At 41.3% G+C, this 12,685-nt stretch overlaps 1 protein-coding gene and 1 long non-coding RNA gene across 4 annotated transcripts in view; one reads left to right on the top strand and one right to left on the bottom strand.

The window, feature by feature from the left end:
- LOC102739309 (teneurin-3) overlaps positions 1–12,685 on the bottom strand; it is a 163,706-nt gene that overhangs the window by 103,946 nt on the left and 47,075 nt on the right. For all 3 annotated transcript variants that reach the window (XM_081807280.1, XM_081807289.1, XM_081807295.1), the window contains exons 4-8: positions 9,223–9,433; positions 8,678–8,779; positions 8,288–8,482; positions 6,907–7,107; positions 89–274 (exon numbers count right to left, since the gene is read on the bottom strand). In XM_081807280.1, coding sequence (XP_081663406.1) covers positions 89–274; positions 6,907–7,107; positions 8,288–8,482; positions 8,678–8,779; positions 9,223–9,433 — 895 coding nt within the window. The remainder of the gene's footprint in view (positions 1–88; positions 275–6,906; positions 7,108–8,287; positions 8,483–8,677; positions 8,780–9,222; positions 9,434–12,685) is intronic.
- On the top strand, positions 1,356–6,128 carry LOC115943119 (uncharacterized). Its single transcript, XR_004077728.2, has 3 exons — positions 1,356–1,609; positions 2,063–2,115; positions 3,756–6,128. It is a non-coding gene; the product is annotated as an uncharacterized LOC115943119 (long non-coding RNA).

The raw sequence follows: 12,685 nt of genomic DNA, 5'->3' as shown, positions 1-12,685 counted from the left end.
GCCGCCGCCCGCGCCCCCCTCTCCCCTCCCCCCCCGCGCCCCCCCGCCCCGGGAAGCGCGCGCTGGGCGGCCGGGGGGCGGGGCCTACCGATGGTGCAGTGCTCGCCGTTCCAGCCCTGGCTGCATTCGCACTTGCCGTCCTTGCAAGTACCATGCTCGGCGCAGCGCGGGTGGCAGGCCCTCTGACTGCAGGCGGCGCCGGTCCAGCCCTCTTCACAGCGACACGTGCCCCCCATGCACACTCCGTGCGAGCCGCAGTCCACCGAACAGATTTCTGCATTGAACAGAGGAAGCAGAGCACGAAGGGCAGGGCAGAGGGGGCGGGGTGGGGGGGGCGAGGGGAGTGAGAAGGGGCGTGAATCAGAAGGACTGCATCTTCAACTCAACAGAACCGTTTTGAAAAATAAATAAAAAGTATTTATAGACTCAGTACATGTTAGCATCGACTCGTAAGAATTATACATGGTCAAAGTTTACTTTGTCAGTCATTTAATTTCAAATGCCGCTGTGATTGTGCATGAAATACACAAGAGAATTTTGTTGTAATTCCCTCTGTTTACACACACACACACACACAGACGACTAACAAAACAACACATGATTCATAAGGAGAGGAAAATACACATGTAATTTATCTGAGAATATCTTTTGGCAGCCCAGGACACATGCACACATACAAACACACACATCAAGTTCATATAAAATTAATAAAATATTTCAGTGTCTAAGCATGTCTGGTATTTAACAGGAGTTGGGTTTCACCCTTATAGCAAGAATTGCAAAGGGGTTATATCTACTCCTAATGTTTAAATTTCTAAACTACTCAGAAACTTTTAATTAAAAAGAATCTTTTGTAGTACCCACTTCGGCTTGCTTCTGACGCACACACATGCTGGTTAAATAAAAGAAATCGTTGTTTTTCCTATTCAGTAAATTCGTACTGTGGACAGATACACACCACAGTAGAAAACCAGTTTAAAAATATAAGTAACTACTGACTTTGTCATTGGAAAAAGTAGGTTTTTCAAATACTCGAATGGACTAAAAGCACAAGTGACCAAAGGACTTCAAAACCCTAACAATAGGTTCGATCTTTAAAAAGAGTTCCGAAGGTATTTTATATTTTACTTTTTACATATAAAGTTAAATAAAATCAACTGCCTCTTTTTTCTACAATTGTAAGACCATTGCTTGGTTTCGGGTTCCTTGCAAAAAATAAAAACGCTGAACGATAAAAACCTGAAAGCGTCTCTAACAAACAGAAAATGGACTGCAGCCTTGTTTTTACATGAAAAAACAGTAACTGTTTATGCAGTCACATGCTCCTGTTTTCCCTACTCACTGCCCAAGTAACATTTCTCAGACACCTTCATTCTGCCGCTCAGTCCTGCAGAATTTTAAACCCGGAATCAAGGCACTGTGAGAGTTGTAACATTTCTTATAAACAACAGCCAGGACTATTAACTGGAAGAGAGTGGTATATGCTTTTTCATGCCACATTTTCCATCTCGTTTGAATTAAATTTTTGATTAAGAGATCCAAGATGGTGATTAACTTCAGACGAACAGAACGTCAACTCAGCTCCAGAAGAGAGAGGTTTCCTTCTGAGGTACCCCTTTTATTCAATCTAATCAATTTTTCATTAGGGTGAAGGTGTTTATCAGCGTTTAGCACACTAGCTTTGAGCAAGGTGCGTCAATCTTTGTAATGAACTTATTAATTAGAGTTAATTTAATTGAAGTGGAATTGAAGGGCTAATTAATGGACAAACTGCTGATGAAGATAGAGGAAAGCTCTGTTGCTTTCAAACCTATAAACTTTCTGATGGAAATAATTCATTTCTTCTCTTTTAGCAGCTTAACCAAATGTTTCTGCAGGTGTAGAATCTACTCTTATTGAATTTAGATATCTGAAGGTCATTTTTACAACAACAAAAGAGGCAGCTGGTAAAGTGTTTTGCTTTGGGATTCAGTTAGGTAGAAATTCCCAATAATGCTGCTAGTAAACTTTCCAGCCACAAATGTAAGTCACCAACAGTGTTTTTGTAAACTTCAAATGACAGCTGTGAGACATGCAGATAAATTTCAGGCACATGAACCAGGATATTTTCACAGGGTGAGTATATGCATATTTGATACCTTTACTAATAATTCTAAGTAAGTTTTCTGTCTTTTTGCAGCTACTAGCAAAATTTAATAAAGTCTTTTTTTCCCTGTGCTTAATTGGTTTCTTCCAAAAAGACTACTGTATTCATTATTCAACTCTCTATATTGAGAGTTTAATATATGTTTTCCTGCTTTGCACTGGGTGTGATAAGATGGATAGGATGAAGATCTTTGCCCACTATGTCTAAGTGTCATTTTGTTTACACGTAAATTTAGATTTTCAACTGGCAAAATAATTACATCGGCATGAAAAATAATCAGTCTAATGTAAAATAATGATAGGTGATTTTGACAGCCAGTTTAATTTTTTATTTAACATCTATACCTTTTTTCTTTTTTGCCATTCATGGCAATATCATTTTATGAAGAAGACTGAAATATCTTTTTAAATTTTATTTTATTTAAAAAAATTTTTTAAGTAATCTTTATATCCAACGGAGGGCTCGAACTCACAACCCCGAGATCAAGAGTTGCATACTCTATTGACTGAGCCAGCCAGGTGGCCCAAGGCTGAATTTCTTTTGAGCTACCGTATCAATTACAAAAATATCCTTTATAAAATAATTCAGGTAATGTATTAAATAACGTTATATGAAACAAAAAGGGCTGTTTTCATTATTTCTTTCCTCCTCCGATAATTGTGGGAGACAAATTAGAATGGCGATATTTCAAACCAGTATTATTTTACAGCTAGTATTATTATGCTTATTTTACTGATGAAGGCATAAGAGACCTGAACCAAGGAGCTTTACTATAGAAATAATTATGTCTATAAACACTAATTGGATTTTTTTGGTGGGATGTATTTTTTAGTACAGAAGCCAGAAAGGGAAATAAAAACTCAACAGAAATAATTAAATGCCTATTCTGATGCTTGTGATGATAAAATACATTTTTAAGAAGGGAGGACAAAACAAGTTAATGTGTTATTTAAATAATGCCTTGCACCTGTGCTTGGTAATGTTGGGTGGTGATGATTTCCAAGAACTCTTTGGTGGGGCATTCACGGTCCTCTATAACCCCACCGCTCAGTTTTTGTTTTCACTCTCATTTGTCCTGTACATGTTGTTTGCTCTACGGGTCATGAATTTTCTAACCAGTTTCTAGTTCTCCAAACTATGTGAATCAACTCGTATTTCTATGAAGCAGTAACAAACATAAACCTGTCTGCTTCCAAAAATGTATGGCCAAAAGCTGAGGGAGGTAGAGGAAAGGGAAGGAAGAGAGGGAAGGAGGGAGGGGATGAGGAAGGAGGCAGAGGATGAAGGAGGAGGGTGGGGAGGAAGAGAGGGAGGGAGACAGGGAGGAAGACAGGGAGATGGAGGAGGGAACGAAGCAGAGGGAGGAAGTTAGGGAGGAAGGAAGGGAGGGAGAGAAGAGGGAGGGGGGAGAGAGGGAGGGAAAAAGAGAGGGAGGGAAGGAGACTGGGAGGAAGGAGGGAGGAGGGAAGGAGGGAAGGAAAAAGAAGGGAGGGGGAAGGATGGAGGGAAGGAGGGAAGAAGGGAAGAAGGGAAGGGGGGAGGGAGGGGCAATGAGAGTGATTATGTAAGGAAGAAAGTGCATCACTTGTCCCTTTGTCCCTTTACCTAGAGTATCTACTTGGGGCTTCAACAGAAGTGTTTCATCAATATTACAACTTAGCCTATACAAGACTGTCTCTAGTGTGGGCTTCCAGGATTCAGTCTGTCGCCGGTGAAGAATGGCACACAAATCTGTCATGCTGATGATGATTCACGGGGTAGCAGTCATGTCATCCAAGTTTCTCAAAGTGCCAGGAAAGAGTGATTTGTAAAAATTACTAGTCTTTTTTTTTTTTTCTTCTTAAAATAAGCATGTCAATTCACTGCTTAGCGGGATTTCTCTTGGGTTAATGCCATTAGGCTATACTAATAGATGAAATAATTTGCATTTCATAAATTTCACAATTGGAGGAACTGTAACCAAGCAGTACTTTCATGTGGAAGTACTCCTCTGAATCAATGGAGACAAACTGTAAAGGCTAAAATCGCCTTTAGGATTCTACCACCGTAACTATGACTACCATCACCGTCACTATTAATGGATAATACTTATCAAGTACTTGCCACGTATAAGGCACTATTCTAAGTGCTTTTCACATATTAACTCATTTCCACCCTTATGACGATTGTATAAGGTAGTACTATTGTCGTCCCCATGTTACAGGGAAAGAAACTGAGGCACAGAGAAGCATTTTAAATAGCTGATCGAATGCCATAGACCTAGGCCAACCCAAGACCTGAACCCAGGCTCCAGATTTCCTGCTCTTAACCACTCAGTTGCAAACAGGGCTTCAGGGAAGAAGGCAATCCGTGCGGACGGGATGAAGGATAGACAGCCCCCTTCCCTGAAGCCAAGGCTTACGCAGAATGTTTTTATTTACTCAACAGTGTTAACAAGACCTGTCCTTTTGCATTCTCCTTTCCTCCCCTCCCCTCCTCTCCCTCTTCTGTTTCTCCTCCTCCTCCACTTTCCCATACAGAAGGCATCCTCTCCTCCGTGTCTCACCATCACCTACCCTGCATCCTGCGTCGCCGCTCACCCCTTCCCAGCTTCCCTGCCTTCTCCAGAGCCATGACCACTGCCCCATCCCACCCTGGTTGCAGACATTCAGCTCTTCGCACCAACTCCTGTGCTGTCTCTTCAGCAAGCTCTGTCTAGTCCTCCTTTAAAATGGCCCTCGGATTTACCCTTTTCATATCTACAAACTCCAGAGGAATTCACACTCTCAGCACTTCACACTCTGGGAAAGCTCTCAAACTTGCCTCCCAGCCATCAAATTCCAACTAGTCACCCTCTCTGACACAGAATCAATTGGGGAGTTCGCACATCCTGTTCTCATCACACTGGTGGGCACACATCGTCGTGACGAGTGGATTCTCCATTGTCTGAACCATCATCGCTAAGTTGCGTCCCTCAGAACTGGGCGCAACCCAACCTTTGCCTCCAAATACCTTTCCTTTCTTCTCCCGGGTAGAGAACACTATTCTCACAGTTGTATCTTTGTCAATGGTAGTTGTCGTAGCAGTAAAAATCGTAGGGGTGAAGGTGGCAGCTATATTTGGAATTTATTCTGGACTAAGCGTTGTACTAAGCACCTGATATACATTCATTCAAGCAGTTCCCAAGGCATCTCTGTAAAGAATGTCTTGATTAAATCCATTTAACAGATGGGTAAACTAAAACATACAGTAGTCTGCCTAAGTTTACACAGCTGTTAAGTAGTAGAGGTTGGATATGAACCCAAGCATCTGATCTCAGGGTCTATGCTCTCAAGTACTTTCTCATCCTGTTCCCTGAGTCAGAAAATACCTCCTCCCATCCCCACATTAACTGCCATCTTTAAAAGAAGGCAACGTATGTGAATCAAACTCTCCTTGAAAACTTCCAATGTGCATCAAGGCTGGAGCATTCCTCTGAACGCTGGTTGTATTTACATATTATTCCATGTAATATGCAATAAAAGATTAAACTGGGATGTGTTGGTTTCTAAGTATTTCATGTGTGTTCAATCTCATCTCCCCAATCAAACTGTCATCTTCTAGATTAGAACAGCACCTTTCCACACTGTGGGACTAATGTGGTCACGGAGTTAATTCATGGGATACAACCAGCATTAAAAAAAAAAAAAAATAGAATATACTTGAAGAAAGTATCAGTGTGTACCACTTTGTAAAGCTTTGTTTCAGTTATGTGAGTGTACGTGTATGCATAGTAGGTCACAATGTAAAACTATTTGAGGCTGTGGGTCACGGTCTGCCTTCGGCTTGGGTCATGATCCCAGGGTCCTGGGATCGAGCCCCGCATCCGGCTCCCTGCTCCACGGGAGGCCTGCTTCTCCCTCTCCCACTCCCCCTGCTTGTGTTCCCTCTCTCGCTGTGTCTCTCTCTGTCAAAAAAAAAAAAAAAAATTGAAAGCAGAAATTTGAAAGCCGCTATCCTAGAGGGTAAGAATGATTCATATTCTTTATTCTTACGGGGCTCATCCATGCACAGAGCTGGCTGCTCAATAACGAACTGACTGAAAAAAAATTACTACCTGCCATTTTTATTACAATCATACTATCATAATTAAAAAAAAATCAGTGTCGGACCATTTTGCACAGCATAATATCTATATATGTATACTCTATTGTGATCCCATTTAGCCTTATGGTGGCAAATACTTTTTTAATTGAGGCTTCTCTGTTATGAGATAATGTGCATTTTTCAATCCCCAAGCTCTACGCAGGCCTTGAGAGTTAGGAAGACGGAGTATTCTGCACAAATGAAATATTATTCCTTACCATGCTACTACAGGAGAAATTTTAATGACAAATTGACCTAGCCTATTCCTTCTTACAAGGCTACGGAATTTCATTACTATTAACATTTATTTCTATAAATCATAACTTTAATAAAATCTATATTAAGTTTAATAAGTGTGTTTTTAAAATTAAAGCATCTTAATCTTTAGCTACAAATATTTTTTTTAAGACTTTTTTTTTATTTATTCATTTGAGACACAGAGATACAGAGAGAGAGAGAGAGCATGAGCAGGGAGAGAGGCAGAGGGAGAGGGAGAAGCAGGCTCCCTGCTGAGCAGGGAGCCCGATGCGGGGCTCGATCCCAGGACGCTGGGATCATGACCTGAGCTGAAGGCAGACGCTTAACCATCTGAGCCACCCAGGTGCCCCTAGCTACAAATATTAAGCATGCAATCGCCCTGCACTTATGCACCTTACCATTTGAGCAGTCTGGGCCAGTCCAGTTAGGGTCACAGGTGCAGGACCCGCTCTCCTGAAGATACGTTCCATGACCAGAACACTGGTCTGGACACATGGTCTTCACTAGTTCACAATTGGTACCACCCCACCCTGGACTGCAGTGACATTCCCCGTGGATGCAAACACCGTGATTGGAACATCCGGGGTCCAGACAGTCGGCTGGAGGGTAGAGAGAAAAGAGAACAATTTCACAATTAAATCTAGAAGATGTCACACATACACATTGCACGCAGGATAAAGAATTAAATCCCAGTCTAATATATATGAAAATTCTGGAGACTCAACTATTTACCTACTATTTTCAAGAACTTGTTTCTGGAAACGCAAAGAATCATACAACACAGCATTAAGGATCAAGCCATTCCGGTAATGGTGACTCTTGCAAGGATTTGGAATTTTCACGAATTGCACACACACAAGCTCCTGAGATTTCAGACTATTGCTCTCTGTTCTGCTTAATCAGACAGTAATAAGTATTGGCTTCTCTGTAACAAAATTGTATCAGCTGACCTAATCAATAACCCCCGAATCCTGACAGCTGTATGGGACTCTCAAACTGTTTGAGAAATAAATGAGTTGCATACTCTCTATCCTTCTTAATTCACTTTAATGTGCTTTAGATGACGAGATTTAATTTAGCAATTTGACTCAATAAAACTTTACACTTGTAGGGTCAATGGCCTGAAAATTTAATTCCAGAGACTTAATGGCATTACTTTCTGTGTACAGATCAATAAAATCAATTTGATTGAAGAACGGAAATGGTGTTTTTCTGCTTTTGGAAAAAACAATTCAACTGCACTTTACAGTATAGCATCTTGACTATCACACAGTTATGCAACCATCCCACGGCGTACTTTTTTCCACTAGTATATTACGTGATATATAGTACCTCTTTCTAGAGATGCCAAAATGCTAGACTTACAAGCTGGCATCAATGTGAAAAACTGTAAAAAAAAAAAAACAACCCCAAAAAACAAAACAACAACAACAACAAAAAACCCCAAACAAAACAAACCCAAAAAAGCAAAGACAACAAAACAACAAAGCGAAACAACAGTCCACTGTTAGTTTCGAGACACAAATGTTTGCTTCCTTCCTCAGAGTGGAAAAAAAAAAAAAAAAAAGATTCACAGGACTGAAAGCCGAGGGGCTCTCTGGCATTTGTGTTTTTTATTAGTTAAAATGTTAACAAAATGGGGCATCTGTCTGAGCATAGAAATCAAAGTTACTTTCACGAGGAGGCACATGAAAAGATGCATCTGCCAAAGTGAAGATTAGAGAGATAATCTCTCTCTGAAGAGAAGCACAGACTTCTGCAGACACTGGCACAGTTTACCTTCTTCACAATTTTCTCCTTTGTATCCCGAGTTGCAAGCGCAAGAGCCCATGATGCAGATCCCACGCCCCCCGCACTGCGGGTCAATGCACTGCGTGGTGGGCACGTCGCACTCGGTGCCCTTCCAGCCGCTGAAGCAGAGACAGCGGCCCTTGGAGTACTGCCCATTGCCACTACACAACACGGGACAGGCTGCTGTGAAATAAAACACGACAGAGGGATTAACGGCCACGTTCTCAGGCGACAGCCCCAGAGCAAGGCGATGCGTCGCTGGAACAGGGAGTTTGCCGGTTTTCTCCCCCTTCCTTTCTTGTCTGGCTGGTTTTCGGCATTACTCGTGTTTCTACGGCTTATTTATACCGGCTTAAGAAAAGGCTCTAACTCGCATACCTCTGGAACAATCCGGACCTAAAAATCCCGGAAAACAATGGCAAGTTCCAGAAACACACTCTCCATTTCCATGGCAATTTCGGGGGCATTCCACCACAGACTCTGAAGAAAAGAGAGAGAAGGAACACTTATGGTCTGGCCTGCTTCTCGCACAAGGTAAACTGGGTCACTTTGATCGTTTTAGCTCCGCACGGAAGGAGTGATGGATGGCCCGCTCCATCGCCAAAATTAAAAAAAAAAAGGATGCATTTGCACCAGATTATTCGAGTAGTAAAAAGCAAAGCACTGCCATCTCAAATGCGGATGTTTTAAAGTGTTTTCAAGATGCAGCGGCCTCCAAGATACTTGTAAAGAACAGGTTCTCCCAATGCTTCACGGTAGGTCACATATGCATAAATAAACGATTTAAAAATATGTCTCACGTTTTACCTCAGGCTTTATCACCCTCAGAATCACTCCAAATTGGTGAAGACAACCGAGCTTCCATTCAACACACTGTTTAGGCTGCAGCCCGGGAGAAAGATGCTTTTGAAGACCGTTCTTACCTATGACGATGGTATTAAAGGACACCTGCTCTGCATTTTTCCCGTCATTGTAAAAAGCCAGATGCCAGATTCCAGAATCCAAGTACTGGATAAAGCCAGCCTCGTGCAGACTGACGGATCTCGCCTGCCGCCCTGCTCTCTCGGGCTCCAGCAGGTTCCGCTGCTCTCTCGCAATCAACCTGCTGCCATCCAGGAGCTCGACAAAGTCATACTGGGGGAAGGATAAGTACAGATGTTTAGTGCTCAGCCACATTGCGGTTGTAGCTGCTTCTCCATTCATTCATTCATTCATTCATTCATTCATTCATTCATTGTTCCAACGTCTCCCCTCTGCTCTGATACAAAGTCAGTTTCCAGGGTTAGAGCTAAGTCTTGCAACTGATAAAGAGTTTGATGAGTGCAAGGCCATGTGTGGATACAACCACGAGCCTGTAACATTTCAAACATGGCAACCTAAACCAGGAGATCATCTCTTCGGGTCATCTCCTACTTAATCCCTGTGTGGTAACAACTATCACTGATAAGTACTCTGTGTCAGGATCATACTGAATCCTTGTGGCCACCCTTCTAGGATGGTGTTGATATTTCCACCATAAAGATGGAAGAAACCAACCCTTGAGGAGCTTGAGGAGGGTTCGATACCTCATAAGCGGTGGAGTTGTTTTGTGAGAAAGCTCAGGTCTTTACAACCACCCACCGTGCTCCTCCCTGTGACCCTGACATTACCATCCCAGGCACCATGAAGAAATCCATGGCTTTGTCCTCAGTTATGGTGAAACTAAAAACCGGTATCAAGATGCTGGTACATCTCTTATCGAAAGTCCAAAAAATTCAACAATGGATGGGTTCTGAAGGGATGACAGTAAGAGCAGCTATGCCCAGTTATTATTATGAAGTCAACGTCATTAAGCTTAAGTTTTGGTTTAGCAAGATTAATCATGAACATTGGGTAGCTAGAAGAACTGGAGCATTTAAAGATAATTAGATAATTAAAAATATGGAGGGTGACTGGTAAGAGTAAAGTTCTGTAACCAGAGATAACGCAGTGAGTTTGGAAGACACTGCAAAGACTTTCTAACATGGTTTTAATAAACTTGTTGGATAAAAGTTCCTTAAACTTTTGTTTGAGTTTTAAATCACTAAGTGATTCAGTTGCTTTAGACTCTTACCCAGTTTCACTTTATTCCTGAGGGTGAAAAATACACCACAGTGCAATATATATAATGTTACAGCACTATCTACGTGAATTACCAATATTCTACTTTCTGATAGATTTCTGAAATGGAATTTCATCAGAGCTCTGTTTGAAGAGAAGTTTATTATATGAATCCCTTAATACAACCAAACTGGAATAAAATCAGCCATTGGGATTCTGAGATTCATGATTAAATGTGTCGCCACTGTACTGATCAGACCTCTAACGTTACTACTGGACAGAATTTAGAATATCTAATTCAGTTTCCAACATATTAAAATTTTTATTTACATGTAAAAGCATTTTTTGTCATTTTTTTTTGTGTGTAGGAGAACTACCTCATGACATCACGCAGCTGTGAGAAATACACACAAAAAGCCATAAGTTGGTTAGCATTCAATAACTTTTTTTCACTTCTATCTTACAAGGATGAAAATAATCACTGGCGTGGATATTTAACCTGCAAATTTTTCACTGGAATTGTATTCCAAAATTATTGGAGGAAAATGAATGCAGCACTTTCTAAAGGTGCCTGTATCTCAAATAAGCCATTCGTTTTCTCATCAGATTTAAATATTTATATTAGCATGGCAAGGAGGCAGGGAAAAGTTTCTTTTTATGGCTCCTTTGCATATAAACATTTTTCTCCTCTGACATTAAACTCAGTAGCTGAAAGATTGAAAGGGAGGAAATTTTGAGTTTTAACTGGTCTTTCAAGCTCATACTCATAGTCACCACCTTCATTCGTAGGAATCACCATTTGCATCACACCCTGAACAATAAAATGAGGTTGGAGTTGCTGGGCATGGAGGGGGGTGGTGGTGGGCGGGAGGCCACAGTTGCTGAGAATCTGCCTAGGCTCTTCTGTAGGGGCATTTCACACATGCCTTCAGGAGGGTTATTCAAATACCTAGAGACAAGTCCTCTACTTAACACTAAGCCTATGTCTACAAAAAGTAAACAAATTATACGGAACAAAAACTTTTCATAACTGTTGTTCTCAGGGTGTAAAGTAAAAAGCAATCACTTACGAACAAACTTGGGCTACTGGCTTAACTCTGTAATACCTATTCATAAGATGGAGACATGGATTTTTTTTTTTTTTTGTGAGGGCAAGTCTTAGGATCTTATGCTATTTTTAGGATAACATTCAGTCTCACCACTTCGGGGAAGTGATCATGAAACAAGGTTAGACTTGATAAAGCTGTCCTACTGGTTCATTTCTGAGCAGTTAGATTATCCATACGCTCAACTTAATTCAGTTATTAAGAGGATGAGAACTAGGGCACCTGGGTGGCTCAGGTCATGATTTCAGGGTTCTGGAATCAGGCCCTGCATTGCGCTCCCTATTCAGTAGGAAGCCTACTTCTCCCTCTCCCTCTGCCCCCCACTCATGCTTGCTCTCTTTCTCTCTCAAATAAATAAATAAATAAAATCTTTTAAAAAAAGGATGAGAACTCAGAATCTATGAATACTTAACTGTATTTCCTTTTAAATATTGGAGAGAGAGAGAGAGAGTACAAGCAAGGGGAGGGGCAGAGCGAAAAGCAGACTCCCCACTGAGCAGGGAGCCCGATGAGGGACTCAATCCCAGGATCCTGAGATCATGACCTGAGCCGAAGGCAGATGCTTAACTGACTGAGCCACCCAGGTGTCCCATTAACTGTATTTCTAAATAAACTTTTTGGTGGTGGCATGGTCTTGCTGTAAATCATTGGCACATAGAGGAGGAAGAGATTTTAGGCATCATCTGATCCAACGATTTCATTTTCTGGACAAAAAGAGGTGCAGAGAAGTGAAGTGATTTTTCAAGGTCACAAGGTCAAAGAGTGGTAGGGGTGTATGCTTCCAGAACTCAGGTCTCCAGCTACCATTCTGAAACAGCCTTCATGCAAACGTACTTAAATGATACAGTGTTAAATTAAAATGTACTTAAATGAGAAGCATTAAATTGCTTCTTTAGGCTTCTAACTGTCCAGGAGAATGAACTGGGCATCAGGGAGAAGAAAGTCAATTGATTCCTTGGCAACAATCAAATGGACAGTTTTATAAAGGGTCACAAAGACTTTTAAAACTCAAGTGACTATTCTGAATGGCTGGCCAATTTTAATTATTTCAGGTTGATTTATTTAATGTTCCCCAGAAATAGAGAAATGTTCAATTTGGGCTGCTTTATAGCATATTTCATGTTTAAACACTGAACTCAGAAATAGTTGTTTGCTCTGCTGATCTTGAATAAACCAGAGGAAGGAACCCTAATAACTGTGG

The sequence above is a fragment of the Leptonychotes weddellii genome, chromosome 2 (genome assembly GCF_054177405.1).
Source record: "Leptonychotes weddellii isolate Sample4059 chromosome 2, ASM5417740v2, whole genome shotgun sequence".
NCBI classification, from domain to species: Eukaryota; Metazoa; Chordata; class Mammalia; order Carnivora; family Phocidae; genus Leptonychotes; species Leptonychotes weddellii.
Note: the sequence above shows the minus strand (reverse complement) of the source record. Positions and strands in the feature narration are given on the sequence as shown.